This window comes from Eublepharis macularius, chromosome 3, assembly GCF_028583425.1.
Source record: "Eublepharis macularius isolate TG4126 chromosome 3, MPM_Emac_v1.0, whole genome shotgun sequence".
NCBI lineage: Eukaryota > Metazoa > Chordata > Lepidosauria > Squamata > Eublepharidae > Eublepharis > Eublepharis macularius.
Window position 1 is genome coordinate 103,711,877 of NC_072792.1, and position 18,235 is coordinate 103,730,111.

General features: G+C 44.5%; 1 protein-coding gene across 4 annotated transcripts in view; it reads left to right on the forward strand.

Annotated features, from left to right (window-relative positions):
* The window catches only part of APP (amyloid beta precursor protein), a 262,122-nt gene that overhangs the window by 103,875 nt on the left and 140,012 nt on the right, over nt 1-18,235 (forward strand). For all 4 annotated transcript variants that reach the window (XM_054973138.1, XM_054973139.1, XM_054973140.1 and 1 more), the window contains exon 5: nt 6,476-6,669. In XM_054973138.1, coding sequence (XP_054829113.1) covers nt 6,476-6,669 — 194 coding nt within the window. The remainder of the gene's footprint in view (nt 1-6,475; nt 6,670-18,235) is intronic.

An 18,235-nucleotide genomic window follows, 5' to 3' on the forward strand; every position in this document is an offset into this window, starting at 1 on the left:
TTTTTAAGAAATAAAGACACAGTTTATGCTACTTTTTCATTGTATTGTTAAGCAATACTGCAACAAAAATCATATTGGACTTAAAGCATCTTTGGCATCCCTTGTTAAATTGTCCGCAGGTATTTATTTTATCTTTTTGTGAAAGGCATACTTGCTTATATGCCTTATTAAGGCATACTTGCTTATTGCTTATTAAGAGTGCTGTGTCAAAAACGTCTTCCAAGTTTACCTCTATTATGTATTAGCTGATACTTAGAAAACAAAAAATTCCCATGTCACTGATACCTAATCCTTTTTAACTGTTGGTTCCTCCTAGTGCTATCTATGTATGTTGGTATTATGCTGTGTGGTGGTTCAACAGATCTTTAATCAGAGTCTATCAGCTGAGAACTGCAAGGATGAGTTAAAACCCACAAGTCTGGCCATTTTGTTTTTGTTAACATCTGGCTTCTGGCCAAATGTTAACATGGAAGTTTATAAGCAAGTCATAGTGGAGATACCTCCTTTTCTTGAGTCTGTGACATAGCAGCCTGAAAAAAAATTGTTTCTCCCTCTGAGGCGGAGGACATCATGGATGTTTCCCACCATCCAGTCAGGGAGGCAGGAAGTTGAAATCTTCTTCCTCTTCCTTGGCGTGTGGAACCACCCCCTTGGGCTCTCAGTTCTGTTCCTGCCTCCGGGAAGAGCAGTTATGTTTTAGGCTAGTTCAGCTACCTAACTTCCATATCTGCATTCCCACTCTCATTTTTATTTCCTATCTTCTTTCCTAACTTCTTTCAGCCTTAATCATTTCCTATAGCTGTTTCTTTTTCTTTCTCCTTACTCTCATCAAAAGACACCACTATGACTTCTAATGAGTCATTGAACTCAGAGGAGAGTTTCTTGGAAAGGGTGACAAGCTGTTCCCAGGAAGCCGTTCTTCCGGTGACGGGAACAAGATCAGCCGGCACCGGCATGCCTACTAGGCTTGCGTGGTTCCCTGGTGGAGAAGCAGCACCAGCAGAGAGTCAGCCCTCAAAACGGCCCCATCTGTCCATGAGGGAGCCCATTCTAGCCGCGCAGCTCCGCAGGCAGGCAGAGAGTGGCGCCAAGCCTCGGAGCTCTGTTTTGGTGAGAAAAGAAGCCATGTCACCCATTTTTGCGGCAAAAAGCAACAATGTGCTTGCCTATCTCCCAGCGGGAGATAACCGGCAGAACCTTACTCACAGCGATCAGAGCTCCATCAAAGAGACTCACAGAGATGATGTAAGTGCCCCCTCCAATTTCTTAACCCCAGAAATGTTGTCAGCAATACGGCAGACCATGCAGGAGATCTTGTCTCTGTGCCAAGCTGAGACAGTTCCCCAGAGGAGTTGTGATCTAGGTGGCACATGGCCTACCAGAGCAGCCAAAAAACAAATCCAGGGCACCTATAAGGACAAAGTTGTTAGATGGCTGGATGATTCCTCTCATAATGAGGATTCGGATCAAGGGGATTTTTTGCCCAAGGAACATGAAGAGGAGTAGTTGCCTATCCCCGAACAATCCCATAATCTTTTCCAGCCAGAGGATTATCAATATCTTCTGTCAAAAACCCTGTCAGCATTGGAACTTCAGGAGGCCTGCCGAGGGGAGGAGGAGAAGGCCAGGTCAGAGGGCCGCAAAATAAGACCCAAAGGAAATAGGGAGTTTTTCCCCAGGGCAGACGATATGACCAAAGTATTTCCTTTTCCTGAATATTTCAAACACCAACTAAAGGCAGAATGGGCCATGCCAGCTGCAGGCAAACAATTTCCTAACTCATTAAAAAAGCTTTATACATTACCTAATTTTGCTAATGAGCTGTTACAGGTACCAGTCATCGACGCAACGGTAGCAGCTTTACAGTCTCAAGGTCTACTTTCTGAGGATAGACAAGGGACTATTAGAGACAACCTAGACAAGAAGGGAGACGTGGCCCTGCGGTGAGCGCACAGGCTATGGCAATCAAAGCCTCCACCATTGCATCGATAGTGTCCAGAACCTCCATCATGTGGGTTAGAAGACTGACCCAGCTCCTCCCAGAAAATAACAAACGTCTCTTGGAAGGAGCTAACAGAATACTTAAGGCCAGCCTGTTCACTGCTGATGCAACGCTAGATGCTCTGTCTTTCTCTTCTAGGGCTATGGCATCCTGTGTGATGGCCAGACGCCTTTTGTGGCTCAGAGCTTGGCCAGCAGACATTCTGTCAAAAGTTATTCTGATGTCCTATCCATTTCAGGGAGGAAAGCTTTTTGCGGACCATCTGGAGAAAATACTTGTGGAAACCAAGAACAAAAAGAAGGCTCTTCCAAAGTCCTTGAAGAAACCAGAAAGAAGATCCTTTGGCTTCCAACCATTCCGAACACAGCACACTCTCCAGAAGTCATCCAGAGGCGAAGCGCTCCTGGAATTTCCAGGGAACCCAGTCTCATAGAGGAACCTTTCATGCCAGATCCCCATGACAACAGATAAACCGTGGCTGAGGACAAGGGGCAAAAGACCTGACTCATTGAATGCTCCGGTAAGAGGCCAACTACTTCTCTTTCAGAAAACATGGGAAAAACACAAGACAGACGCTTGGGTCAGAGAGGTAGTGTCCAACGGCTATTCCATAGAATTTGCCTCATTTCCACCAGAGCGATTCATAATTTCTCCACTCAAGAAGAACCCACACAGATGTGCAATTACAATCAAGACCATACAACATTTAGTAGATATTTGAGCGGTAGAATCAGTTCCTCACGGTGAGCGAAGAAAAGGTGTATATTCAATCTTCTTCACGGTTCCGAAGAGGAACGGAGATTGGAGATCCAGCTTAAACCTCAAGTATGTGAATCATTTTATCAAGATTCGACACTTTCGGATGGAAACACTGTGTTCTATTGTGGAGGCCCTACAACAGGGAGAATTCCTGACATCAATAGACTTGATGGAGGCGTATCTGCATGTTCCCATCGCCATAGCTTGTTGACAGTACCTGAGGTTCTGCATAGAGGACATTCATCTCCAGTTTTGGGCAATGCCCTTTGGACTAGCCACCACTCCAAGAGTCTTCACAAAGATCTTCATCGCTCCAGTAGTCAATCTCAGGGAGATGGGCTTCCATCTACATCCATATCTGGACGACATCCTGATAGTCCATTTCAAGGGAAGCATCTCTCCAGGACGCAGCTTTCATCATCCAATTCCTACAGGATCATGGATTCTTAATAAACTCAGACAACTGTTCCTTGAATCCATCACAGTGTCTGGAACACCTGGGACTGTTGATAGACACTCAAGAGTGTTTCTTCCTCACCGAGGACAAGAGACTCAAAACCAAACAGTCTCAAATGTAATCAGATAACCTTTCTCTTTCCTGATGGAACTAGCCAAGTTATCAGGTTTGCTGGTTGCAGGTGCAGAAGCAGTATACTGGGGAGATTTCCACATCAGACCCCTGCAATCCTTCCTGAGACCCTTCCAGCTTCATATAGCACAGAAAAACATCAAGTTGAAAGTTCCCTGACCAATCAAGGACAGTTTACGATGGTGGACTGTATATTCCAATCTGCGACAAGGGAGGAGTTTTCTGACCCCTCAATTCATACACATTTTTATGGACACCAGCCTATCAGGCTGGGGAGCTACTCTGGAGGGGTTTCCAATCCAGGGCCTATGGACAGAGAGGAAATCAATGCTCCCCATCAGTGTCCTGGAAATGAGAGTAGTATACTTGGCATTAAGACACTTTAGGACACTCATAGCGAACAGTCACGTGCTTTTCCACACAGACAACATCACGACCAAAACCTACATCAACAAGCTAGGTGGAACTAGGTCGTCCCGATGACAACAGGAGGCGAACAAACTGATCAGCTGGGCAGAGAGTAATCTTGCAATACAAGCAGAACACATCAAGAGAGTACTCAACATTGAGGCAGACTGGCTGAGCAGGAAATCCCTTCACTCAGGGGAATGGTTCCTCAAAAGGGATATCTTCCATCTCCTCTCAACCCACTTCAGGACGCCAAAAGTTCGTCTCACATATGAACTATCAGGTCCCTCGATTCTTTGCGAGATACTATCACCCGAAAGCAGAAGGCATGGATGCACTGATCTCACAATGGCCCAAGGGTCCTCTGTACGCCTTTCTGCCTCTCCCGCTGATTCCCAAACTCTTGAGGAAGATAAGGGAACAAAGAGCAACAGTAATTGTAGTGGTTCCCTGGTGGCCAAGGAGACCTTGGTTCTCAACCATACAGCTCCTGTCCAACAAGCCTCCTCTTCGTCTGCCAGTACAACCAGACCTACAGCAGGGCCCAATATGGCACCCACATCCAGAGTGGTTGTCTTTGACAGGGTGGAAATTGAATGGAAATCTTCTAACGAAAGGGCTACCCTCAAGGGATGATAAATACATTCTTAGCTTCCAGAAAGAAATCCACAACAAGAATATACAACGTTACATGGGAGGGATTCACCCGATGGTGCAGGCGTAAGAGGATAGACCCAAGGAACCCTTCACTTGGAAGTATCCTGGGCTTCTTGCAGGGGGGCCTTGAGAGAGGTCTGAAGCCACCAACCTTAAAGAAACAGATAGCTGCAATCAGCACAATCATACCTTCCATGTAGAAACATCCTCTCGCATTACATCCACATGTCTGCAGATTCCTTCGGGAAGCAACCCTGCTGAATCCTCCAACCATACACCGCTTTCCTACATGGCGCCTACATGTAGTATTGACAGCTCTTACCAAGGCCCCTGTCGTGGGCTGGTCCAGTAGCAAGGTCAGAGTCTATTCCAGAGTCCAGATAGCAAGGTCAGGCAGTCCAAAGATCAGTTAACAGCAAGTCCCAAGGGCTAGGCAAAGTCAGAGTCAAGGCACGGTCCAAAGGTCACAATAGTAAGGCAAGGGCAAGGCCAGGTTCAGTGGAGTGGTTGCAGCAGGAACAGGATTCCGACGTGTTGCTTCCATGCCTCCTGGTCTTCTGTGGCTGGGTTTTATAGACAGGCTGGGCTGACATCCAGCTGCTTGGGAGCTATCCTGTGCTTACGTCCTCATCACTCTCAACAAGCAGCTGGCGTCTGGCCAGGAGGTGTGCACTTCGCCGCCTCTCCTGCAGTTCCATTCGTTGCTTTTGTCTTCGGCACTCTCTGGGTGAAGCTGAAGGTTTGGGTGTCCTTGACAGTGCTTCACTAGTGGTGTTGGAACTGGAGGGCAGTGGTGCTGCTGGCTCAGCTGCTGACTGAGAGCTTTGGGTAACTGCTGGCTGGGCTTCACCAGTGGTGTTGGGGCGGAAAGGTGTTTGGGCTTCTGGCTCAGCTGCTGGCCATGGGCTCTGATTTGCCAGCAGCTGTTCCTCCTGATTGACGGCTTCTGCTGTATCGGAGCTGGCTAGGCTGGTTACACAAGGCTCCTCTTCTCCCAATAAGTCCACCTTCACTGAGCCCCATGACAGCCCCCTTCGAACCGCTAAGAGAGGTATCTATATGATGGTTGAGACTGAAGACAATTTTCTTAGTGGCAATAACCTCGGCACGCCGCATCTCTGAAATGTCAGCACTCTCCATACGCCCAGACTTGTGCATATTCCATAAAGACAAAGTTACAGTGAGAATAGATCCAGCGTTCTTGCCCAAAGTATATTCTACATTTCATCGCACACAAGAGATCAATTTGCTGTCCTTCTGTCCAAGTCCCAAACACGCAAAAGAATGAGAATGGCACACCCTTGATGTACGAAGAGCCCTCAAGGCATACCTGATTAGAACCAAACATATATGTCAGATGGAATCTCTCTTCGTTAATATTGCACCTCCAAACCTAGGACAATGCATGTTGGCTGCAGCAATAGCATACAGCATCAAGACTTGCTGCCTTGAGTTCCTGCATGGTAGAAAGGTGGCTAAAAATGTTTTAAATAAACAAAATAAATAAAATCTGTGAAGTTGTAATTGTTGAAAATGGTAACTTCCCCTTCCCTCTGCTCCATCTCTGGAGGTACCAGGCATTCACGTACAGAAACTAGTTGATGAGAATGGTGCTGGGTTGTGTTCAGAGGGGCTTATGAGGGTCCTGTGGCTTGCAGCCAAAGAGCACTAATGTTAATGTTTGCTACTCTTGCAGTGCAATCCTAAGAAGAGTTACTCCAGTCTAAACCCATTCATTTCAATGGGCTTTGATTGGAGTAACTCTTCTTAGGATTGCACTATTGGTATCTTTTTAGCAAGGATCTTAAATTATGTGTGAAGGTAAGCTGTATTCATTAGGGGTAGCTGATACGTTAAACCTGGAAGCTGTGTAGAGTCATACTGTTCACAGGATAGAACCAGGTACATGGCAATTGGCCTTCTCGGGGTATGGCTGCTCTGTGAAATTCTACCTATCTGTTCTAAGGCTTGAATCAACACTTAAGTTTGTGTTAAATCAACTTGATCAGTAGACATATTTTGTTGTAACAATATATTCTCTATTCCCTTTTTGTCTTCAGTCCTGTAGTGAAAAAAGTATGAATCTTCATGACTACGGTATGCTGTTACCCTGTGGGATTGACAAGTTCCGTGGCGTGGAGTTTGTGTGCTGCCCAGTAGCAGATGAGAGTGACAATACAGACTCAGCCGATGCTGAAGAAGATGACTCTGACGTTTGGTGGGGAGGTGCAGATGCAGACTATGCAGATGGCAGGTAATATTGCTAGCCCTTCCCTTCTCAGGCACATAATTAGGCCATCCTGTATGAGAATGTGTCTTGGACTCAGTGGTAATACTGTAGCTAGGACAGCTTCTGTGAGAGTTCTGATTATATTCTAAAGAGTTCAAGATCAATCTTATCCAATGCATATATTGTCAAAGGCTTTCACGGCTGGAGAATGATGGTTGTTGTGGATTTTCCGGGCTGTATAGCCGTGATCTTGGCATTGTAGTTTCTGACTGAGAGGTTAATGTCTTTTGGTGCTACACCTCTGAAGGTGCCAGCCACAGCTGCTGGCAAAACGTCAGGAACTACAATGCCAAGACCACAGCTATACAGCCCGGAAAATCCACAACAACCATTATCCAATGCATGTTTTTGGAACCAAGTACTACTGCATTCAGTGGGACTTAAAAGTAATTAAATGGACTAATTAAACTACATCACTTTGCAAAAGCTGCCAGAAGGTATATCTGCATGGCAGGTATAATGAAAATGTCTTACTGTATATGTGTGCTTGGATACATGCAGCATTTCCTCAACAGAATACCATATGAATGAAAGAGCAGAAATTGATACCAGACTCCCCATTAGTCCTACCTCTAAACAGCTGACACTTGCCAGCTGTGTATTTCATAGGGGGTCACTGTACTTCCCCAGTCGCTCAGCTGCAGAGAACAGTTGCTGCTCTAGTTGCATAATTTCAAATATTTCTGGGTTGTTAAACGTGTCAGATACTTTCTCACCATCTGAGTAAAATATGAAAGGTAACTTGTTTAATTTTAAAGGAGCAACACTACTTGAGGAGTAATTTGTGTAAGGCTGCCAGTCTCATTTAAACACAAATTCTAACTTGTATTCACAGTGAAATGTTAAATTGCTGTTCATTAGAATTAGGTTCCTAGCTGTGTTAAAGTGAAAAGAATTTGCTAGATAAATATGCCCCAACTATGAAAGTGCAAATTTTTAACCTGCATGTTTGGAAAAACTAGTCTAGGGCTTGCTTCTAGGTAACAGATGCTAGATATATAGAAGAATGCTACCTCTTATTAGTGTCACTGTTGTTAGATTGGATTCCAGGTGATATGGCCTTAAGTATGATATAGTACACACAGAGACAATTTTTATTGATGATGTAAGAATCTTTTAACTCTTATAGAGACTGGAATTGTTTTGTGGAATGCTTCTTTATGGAGAACTCAAGAAATTCGCACTCTGATGTGGCTATATTCTCTTAAAATAAAAGTGCTCTTATTATTCAAATAAGAGTACGCTTATTATTCTAATAAGGGCATCCTAAACTATTAATGGTTTATTCTAAACTATTTTTATATTTGAACTTTAATTCTAAATACCATAAGATGCATTTAAAGAGACCATAGATACTGTGTTAGGTGGTCTTAGTGTTATAACTATACAAATATGTGACTACCATACGTTGATCAGGGCTGAATCCGCACTTACCGGCATAGTGCTAAACAGTCGGAATGATAGCGTCTTCCTGGCGTGTTTCATGACGTCACCGCGCCACGATGCCGGTCTCATGGTGTGATGACGTCATAAAACGCACCAGGAAGACGCTGCCATTCCGACTGTTTAGTGCTATGCCAGTAAGTGTGGATTCAGCCCAAGTTTATATCTTTTTATCTAATCTTTTTACCTTTAATGTTACAAACATTTCTCCAAGTCAGAAATTATCCAAACAGCAACAAAAATAGGATTTATAAGGTCATAGCTTTAGTGGGCTCATGTTCTGTTTGTCCCTGTCTGCTTGTCTAAAGAAAAGAGACAGAATAGTCTGACAGCAGATTTGGACAAGTTCTTTTTCTGTTTGCTAAGAGTGGAGACTGATAGAATGTGACACAAACCATTCCTGGTGCATTTTACTGGGTGGCATAATGCATTAAAGTTGATTTTCATGCACACTGTTCTTCAGCTCAGTGGGGAGGGCAGACTAAAAATCGAATATAATAAATAAATAAATAAATAAATAGTGTGTTTCCTCTCCCCCTTAACTGTGTGTTTGTGCATTTCCTCTCTCCTCTTAACTTTACAAATGTACTGCTGGGTCTGAACTGGCTGGGACTGATTAGAAAAAGATCTTAGGGTCATGGTGGATAGCTACTTAATTTGTGCCAGTGGTGAATTTGTGCCAATGTCTACTTAATTTGTGCCAGTGGTGAAAAAGACAAATACTATGCTGTGGATTATTAGGAAAGAGAGTGAAGCTCAAAAAGCCAGTGTTGTAAAGCCCTTCTATACATCTGTTTTGCAGCTGCATTTGGAATATGGTAAACAGTTTTGGTCTTGTCATCTTGAAAAAATACAGAAAAGGAAAACCAGGGGCACCTTCCCTATGAAGAAAGCCTAAGAGTTTTATTTTTTCAGTTAAGAAAAAGTTAACTGGGCATGGGGTGATAGAAGTTTATAAAAATTTATATGGTGTGGAAGGTGGGTAGAGATTTTTTTCTTTCAAAACACTGGAACATGGGGATGTTACAAAAGGATAAAACATGTTCATAAACTAATACAGTTTTATCTGTGGAATGTGGGCAATTAAATTCTAGTTTACCTCCCAGAAAGAGACAGATATACAATGATCAGTTGAGCTGGTGAAGGACACTGAACTCATTAGTTCATTCTACAGTTTGGCTAAGCTGTTGTGGGGGGAGTTGATGGATGATTCCTGGTTCTTCCTTAGCTCATTAAAACTACAGACTTTTGAAGAGATGGGTCAAGAGTCAGGTTTGTATGTTGTTTAATATGTTAGCCTTAGAATTGCTTATACTCTTTTTCAGTATTTCTTCAACTCTATTGGTTTTCTGCTGGTTTAAAAACCTTTGCAAATTTTCATGTATATATGCTAGTACATTGTTTTTTGAAATGTCTTTTTGAAATTGACTGTACTGACTCACACGGTGTAGTCCACCTTGAGTATCAGTAAGAAAAGGCGACTGACTATAAATAATGTAAGTAAATAAATAATCCGGATGGGCATCCTAAACAGTGGTTTTGGAAGGGAACTCCCAGCTGCAGGAAAATCTATAAAACTGTTGGCCTAGATTGGAGTTCTTTTCAAGACTGGAGTTAAGACAGGAGCCAAAGCTGGAGCCCAGACTCTGGTGTCAAGGACAGGTCCTGTCAGGCAACGCCAGGATGTTCCTTCTTGGAACTGTTCCAAAGAAGGGGAATGCAGAGGTTCTTTGGATTACCTAGCAAAACTGGATTAGCTAGCAAAAGTTCTTTCTATAGTTTTACCTAAAACTGTCTAGTGATTGTTCCCAAGTATATTTGTACTTTATTTTGGCCTTATATTTGTACTTATATTTATATTACTGTCATCTTTGAGTGTGAACTGACTGCTAATGAAAATCCTACTCACATTTTGCCAGCTCCTTTGGTATGCTTACCTGTGTTCAGCTAGTGCTGAAAGGGACAGAGCTAGCTGACAGCAGCCAGAGGAGAAGGGAAGATATCCCACATGCCTCTACTTCTCTCACACAAAATATACACACACACAAACAGAGACTTTTTTTCTAGCTTGCAAAAGGAGCCAAGTTCAAAGAATTCCTTTTGCTGATGGCAGCTTTTACCAAAAAGAAACTGCCAGGGTTTGTGTGTGTAAAATTTTAAACACCAGACCCTTTGGTTTTTTGCAAAATTCAGTGCAGTGTAGAAATCCAAAAGGTAGGATGGAGTGAGGCAGCTAAGGGCTGAGGAGGGTTGGTGATGTGATGCCTAATTAAGTATATGAGCAGTCAATTCAAGGACAAGTACTTACTGGTTTAACATGTAATTCACTTGTGGAAATCATTGCACAGAATGTGCCAACGACCACCAGTTTAGGTAGCTTTAATGAGAGGTTTAGGTGAATTCATATAGGGTAGGACCATCTGTGGCTATTGGACATAATGGGTGAATAGAGCTTCCATTTTAGGAGGCAGTATACCTCTGAATGCCAGTTGCTGGAGAGTATCAACAGGCAAAATCATTGGCCTTTGTTCCTGGGTCATAGGCCTTTCAAGGCATCCGGTATGCCACTCTGAGAAATAGGATGCTGGCTTGGTGGCATTTCTCTGATTAATCTGGCCTCTTTATGCTGCAGTATCAAGTACATTCAGCTAAGTCGGGGGACTGTGGACATTGTTAGAACTGAAGAAAAATATCAGTCATTATAAGGTTCAAAATATGAGTGTTGTTTACCTAGTGAATCACGTAATATGTTGAGCAGCCTTTGGAAATCGTTGTCAGTAGCACCAGAATGTTGGATCAAACTGTCAACAGTATATTGTGATCTAAATTCTGCAGTCTGTTATGTGAGATGATGGAGAGAGAATAAAGGAAAAAGTCATCAAGGAACTCTATATCCAAGTGAAGCTCCATGAGTAGGATGCAGTCATAATTCCCTCTAATGGTAAAGTAGATGGCCCATTTTTCAGCACTAGATGAGCAAAATGGGACTACCTTTAAGCTATAAGATTTCATCATACTTAAGAAAAACCCCAGGCATGCAGAATGCTACCTCCCCCATCCTCCCCAAAAGCAGTCTCTCAAAACCAAGAAAAAGAGTTATAAGACATCAGTTTACCTAGTGGCTGTTGGACTAAAGGCTTGTTTGTTGATTTATTGAGAAATTCACAAACTATATCCCCAGAGACCTCCTCAAGATTGCTCACAAGGTAAAAAGATGCATCTGAAGAAATTAGGTTTAACTCATGAAAGCTTGTACTAGAATAAATGTTGTTAGTCTTTAACATCTGTTTTACCAAGAAAAAATATTGTGTAGATAGATAGATGCATAAATTTAACTTGTCAAGGAAGGAGATGGCTGTTGATTTAGGTTAATATTCTGTCACATAAATGTTCAGTCATATACCATGTAAAGGGGAAATAATTTTGTCTTTAATGGACCATGTTCTGTGCTGTTATGCATTAAGAGAGAATCTCTGAATAAGCTGCTTTTTAAAAGAGGCGTACAAAGTGGCCTATATTTGGAATAGTTCTCTCCTATTTTTTTTCTAAATGCACAAATGTTAAACAGAGTAAACAAGAAGATAATGCATTATTGAAAATGGGCATAAATGTTGGCAAAGAACCTAGCGACATCAGTAAATTTAGAGATAACAGTTAATGGATTGCGTAATCCAATTATCATAAAGATCTGTGTCCTGAGAGATGGGCATTAAGAACCTTGGAGAATGTATCAGTGCTTCCTTTGCATAGGTGGCTCTTATTTCTAGCCCCCATCCTTCACTCCCTCACTTTTTTAAAAAAGTGAATCATTATATTTAAAAGTCCATCATCTATTTTAATCTAAAAAACATTTATAGTTTTGATGGATTTTTATATTAACATGAAAAGTCTTTCTGAGTTCTTAGCGATGTTCATATCGTTGTTTTAATTACAGGGCCTTAAAGGACTTATTTACTTACTTGCTCATTATTTGCTGCACATATTACTACCTTCTCTGGAGCTGTCATTTCCAGTAGTGGCTGAGGGAGATGGGCAGGGAAGTATTTTTACTATGCCCTTTGGTGGCACTGAGTAATAATGTGGGATGTGGTGTCTTTGATATTTTTATAGAGCTATACACTAGAGAATTTGGATATCGATGTACAGGATAACTCCTTTTTTTCACAGCTTCTGAAAACATTATTTTCATTACAAATTAATCCAAGGGCTTTGTGCTTGTTTTCAGATTTTCTGCTGCCATACCCTGTTGTATCTCTTTCATTGAATGTCCTGTTGTTTATTATTGTAGTTTGCTCAGTGAATGTTGTAGCTGTTGATTATATTGTATTTTCACTTGTACTATGCGTGTAATCCTCCTTAGATCTCAGTGAGAAATATGGAATAGTAATAATATAATAATTTTCACTATGCTTTGATTATCAAAGTTAATAAGGTTATCAAGACCAGACCAGATAACATTGCTTTAAAGATTGTTGGATGGGCCTTGCCCCTTTTAATGGCTGGTCATGCCAAGTTACTGTAGCTATGGATCTGCTTAACTGCAAGTTGAGAAAAACAATTAGAAGGCACAAAACTAGATACTGATGTAGAAAAAGATTTACAATTTCTTGTCATGCTGCTCAGCCCTGTTCATATTTACATAGAAGTACATTCCAACGTGTTCATTAGAACTTAATCGCAGGCATTTATGGCTGAATACTACATTAGTGTTCCCCTTGCTTCAAGAAGCTAATATGGCTGTCATTCTAGAAATTGTTACTACATTAGCACTGCAATCCTGTGCACTTTAAGCCAAGATAAGTCTCTTATAAGACTTCCCCATGCAGTTTCCTTTATGTCCCAAAACGTTCCTGGTTACAGCTGTTGTCCACAAACCCTTTTCCACGCTAACTTTTGTTACTGTTTTGCTTAAGAGGATATATTTTGAACTGCTTACTGTGTATATGCAGAAATAGCAGTCGACATTCTTGAGTGGGGTAGGCTTTATTTATTTTCCTCATTTATAGCCCACCTTTCTCAGTGAAACTCAAAGTGTGATACAAAATACAGAAATGATTCAATCAGAAAGCATAAGACATCCGATAAAAATGCAGTAGCGCTAGGATTATAGAATTAAAGAACAGTACAAACAGAAAACCAAGACATGACCTACCGTAAACAACTCAGTAAGTGGATTACATAGGTAGAAGACAGTAAATTAAAAGCAAAGTTATGAATTCAGTAAACATTGCAATACACCACATTGTTATTCTTTTACAAGAGTACTTCCATTATATTGCAGTTCTAATTCCCTTATATAAATGCCTTTCTAAACATTTGTGCACATTCAGTGGAATGATAGAAATCTTGGGAGCCTTCCTGACCTCCTGAGTCAGACCATTTCACAAAGTGTTCCACAACAGAGAATGCACATGTATGAGCAGTCATTTATTTCAATCATTTGCACAGTAGCACCCTCAGAAAGCTTTACTCAGATGAGCGAAGCTGTTGTGGCAGAGTATAGAGTGGTCCTGCAAGTATGTGGGTCCAAAGCCATGAAAGACTTTGTACATGATTATCAGCTCCTTGAACTCAACCCAGTAACTGATCAGTAACCAGTGGGAGAGATCTTTTGTGACTTCTCCCAAGCAAAACGTTAGATAAGAAGCTACTAATTATTTGATAGACCTCAACTACAGTGCATTTCTTCAACACATTTGGTCAATTTGATTTAAGTAAAACTATTTAACATTGATGAATAATGGTGTTCATCAGAACCGCCCAACCTTTTTGAGACTGTGAGCATCTTTGAAAATTTGAGAGAGTGACTGCCACCCCAAAGAGGCCGCCAGGGAAAAGGAAGCAAAACCCAAAATTTCTGCTGTAAGAAGTGGAGTGAAATGCAATACCTCTCTCCTCGCTTTGCAAACAAATTGGCGAAGAGCAATAAAAAGAAATAAAGGAAAGCCAGAGGAGGGAGAGAGAAAGAGAACAAGGAATAAAATAAAAAGTCTGAGAGGGGAATGGAATAGACATGGGCATGAAGTGGAAAAAAACTGAAATGAGAGGTTCGTGTTTCATCAGTTTTCACGAATCGCAAATCACGAATTTTAACGAAATTGACCTGTTCACGAAACGATTTTGTCAGTTTTGTGATTCGTTAAAATCAGGGGCATTTCAACAATCCCCTTCCCTCAGAGAGATGCCAAACTCGCAGGGAGACTTCAGCAGGTTCTTCTCCACCCACCCTCCAGTTTGGCCAAGATTGCAATATGTTGACTGGGAGGAAAGTGCTGCCAGAGTGCTTGACTGAAACAGGAAAGGATACCCAAGCGCGGCGGAGATAGAGGTCTCCCAGGTGGGAGAATACCCACTCACTCTGGACACTGGTGGGAGGGCAGGAGAGGATGTTAGTGGCTATGATGGAGAGGTCGGTCCAGATGGCAGATTTTTGTGCCCAGTATTCCAGGGATTTTGTGTGGGGAGGGCTAAGTGGGCTCGGCAAGGTACTCTCACACCATGGCCCCCATCGAGTACTCCGCCCTAACAGATGCACCAACCCTGCTGGCATCAACCGCGCAGCCCACAACATATGACCAGAGTTCCCTGTTGGGAGGGCTCTCATGGCTGGGGATGCCTGGCTCATTTACAGTCTCCTGTTCCTCCTCCACCACCACCCCCGCCACACCTTCAACCCTCCATCCCGCTTTATGTACCTCATACATGTTCACTGCCCTGCGCTGGACCTTCTTCCAGTCTTGCAGCTGGCCATCCTGCATGGTGATGCTGCCATTTATCCAGGGGTCACATATGCAGGCCAGTCTGTACAGCTGCTCTTGGCAGAGAGGATGCAAGTGGGTGGCTATGCCCACCTGCAACCTCCTGACCAAGTCCCTGACCCAGGGAGGGCAGATCATCCTCATTCTCCAGCTCATCGACCGGCACCTGGTCCAGCCCATAGATCAGGGGATGACCTGTCCCAGGCTGGACTGGTGCGAGCGTAGGAGCTCAGTGGCATCCTTAAAGGGCTTAAGGACATGGACCATCTGGGAGAGGGCCAACCAGTCAGCATAGCTGATGCTGACCTCTCCCTCCTGCATAATAGCCACGGATGACATGATGTCCTGGACTGGGTTTTGTTTGCTCCACCAGACGATAAACCATGTCATAGGGAGTTCCAACGGGTGGGCATGTCCTGGTAGAAGTAGTGCTCGGGATCGCCCTCCTGCCCCTGGAGCAGCTCATGTGAAGACTTCACACTACAGGAGAAGTGTGAAGCCAGACTCTGGCAACAGGTAACACATGGACAACGTTTCCTGGTCCCAGGTGGACTTGACCTTGCTACCTAGCCCAAGAGCATCTACCATGACCAGGTGCAGCTTATGCACCAGGCAGACAAAGCCATCGAGGGATGCCTCTCTCAGGGCTGTCAGCATGTTGCTTCCTGCATTGGTGACTATGATGCCATGGACAAAGTCAGCCCTACGCGCCCACTCCCTCAGCACAGCCTTGATCGTGGTGGCGATGTTCTTCTCCGTATGATCATCATCCATCCCCCGTTCTTGGAGCATGACCACTCTGTACCCCAGCTGCAAGGGCAGCACCTCACTCCAGGGCCCGGGTGATTCTCTGGGGCAGCAGAGGTCCTCCTGTTGCCACCAATGGGTGGTGAGGGCAAGGTAGCTGTGATGGCAGCCACTCCACATATCTGCTGTGATGTACACAGTCTGACCTGTGGCATGCAACAGCTCCCAAGCAACCATGCCGCACACACTGTGGTAGAGGGCAGGAATAACTTGCCAGCCAATGGTCCGCTGCGATGGCATTATGAACCAGGGGGTAAAATGACACAGCAGCCTCTGAAAGCCCACATTGTCCATGATAGACAAAGGGAGTCCTTTCAGGGCAATTGTCTCTGCCAGCACACAAGTGCCCGCCTCCTGAGCCCTCCCCCTGAATCTTTTGAGAGGCATCGTCCCCAACTCCGAGGGGACAACCTCCTGCAAGGTGGCCTACCTGGACATTCCACTCCCACCCACATCACCCTTGGGGCAAGGCTTCTTGCTCGGGGTGGACTCCCATGACCTTCCCCCTTCTTTCTGATCAGGAGCCATCCTCTTCCGCCCACCAGATGACTCGCGTTGCTCCGGTGGCAGCAGGCTCGGATGGTGCCTTTGCAGATAGAAACAGAGAGCGGTTGATGATAGGTGCTGAGGGTCACAGCCCCTATGCACCAGGGCATCGCAGGAACAGCACTGCACCGCACAGGGGTCATTGGGAAGGGGCTGGAAGAGCAGCCATAGTGCCGGACCGAAACAGCAATCTGGAGTTTACGAATCAGGAGGAGGACAAGGGATTACCAGCCGCGGTGTGACGCGGGACTTGGAAGATGGAGTGAGGGGCGGACTGCAGGCAGGGACAGTCCCAAGAGTTTGGGATTCGGAGGAGCTGGATGTCTCTTCAAAACCCCACCATTCCTCCTGAGATTCCTCCTCGTCATCTTCCTCAAAAATTTTGAGGAGATCCAGTTGGACTCTCACCAGCTATGAGACCTGTTCTACCTCCTCCACTGCCCCTGCAGGGAGATCTACTGCAGTTGCAGTCTCTGATACCTCCAAGACCTCCCCCACCAGTATTGCTGGGCTCCGATGGGCAACCAGGATAAGCTGTGCACTTCCTCCCCCAGGGCGACCCTTGTCCTTCATTCCACGCCTCATAGTGCCGCACACAAAATAAAAATGAGATGCACACAGTGAGTGCACAAAAGAAGAGGAGTGAGCTACGCCAAGCAGGTGTGCACGGCAAGTAAGAGAGAGAAAGCAAACAGAGCAGAGGAGAATTGGGAGCTCAGAGAGGAACCCACACAAAGCTCGGCCCCAGAGCTAGCAGGCAGTGTCCCTGGGACTGGGCTTGGGGGGAGAGCCCCTAAATGCAAAATAAGAATGCACAGAGTAAAAGGTGCTTTGGGCACACAAAAGAAGAGGAGTGAGCTACGCCAAGCAGGTATGCATGGCAAACAAGAGAGAGAAGCAAGCAGAGTAGAAGAGAGTTGGGTTCTCAGAGAGGAACCCACGCAAGCTGGGCCCCAGAGCCAGCAGGCAGTGGTCCTGGGACTGGCCTTGGGGGGAGAGCCCCCAAACTCAAAATAAGAATGATCAAAATAAAAGGTGCTTTGGGTACACAAAACAAGAGGAGTGATGGATTCGGTTTCGTTTTCTCGGCCATGTCGGACGCTCCTCTCCGCAGGTCCGGGAGGAAGCGCCCGAGCAGCCTGACCGGGCGGCTGACCTGCAAAGGTTAGCCCCCAAGACTCCCAGTGAGGGTGTCAGGGTCCGGAGCGTGACGGGAAGACCCCCCCAAAAATCAATGGGGGGGTAAATTGCCCATTTGCTCCCATGGAGGCCGGCAGACTTGCGCAGCACTTCGTGTGCTGCCGGGCCATGGAGAATGGCAAAAAGCAGATCTAAGGTGAAAACCTGTAAGTAGCAAATCCCTTCTGTTACTACAAGTGCATGCGAAGGATTGGTGGGATTTGAAGCTAAGAAGGCTCGGATTTCTTCCCCCTCACTGAGTTTCGAAACTTGGCTGGTGGATTCCCCCCCCCCTAAGATGGCGACGAAAAAGCAGAGCCCTGCTATGGGCAAATCTAGCTTGGCTGCTTTGCAGGGGAAAGGAAAGTCTCTGGAAGAGCTAGTAAAGCGGTCTGTCATCGAAGCAATAAATCCCTTTGTTGACAAGTTAAACAAAACTGATCAAAGGGTTGGCTTAATTGAGAGTGAAGTGAAAACCATTAAGGAAGCAGGGGGGGGTGGAAAAGTCTGCTTGGGAAAATGCAGCACTCATGAGGGCAACAAATAAAGACTTAAAGCTGTTGGAGAACCAACTGATCGGGTTGCAAGTGGAACGTGTGCAGACAATATTGCGGCTCCAGAATGTGGAGGAGGAGGAAAATGGGAATTTAAAGGATTTGGTGTCGGAACTTTTGGCGATACCCACGAAGACAACTAAAGAAGAGTTAAAAAGCACCATTTTGGAAGTCTGTTGGGCTTCTTCAAAATATGCAACGAAGCGTCAGCTGCCGCGCGAGATTATTATAGACTTTTCATCT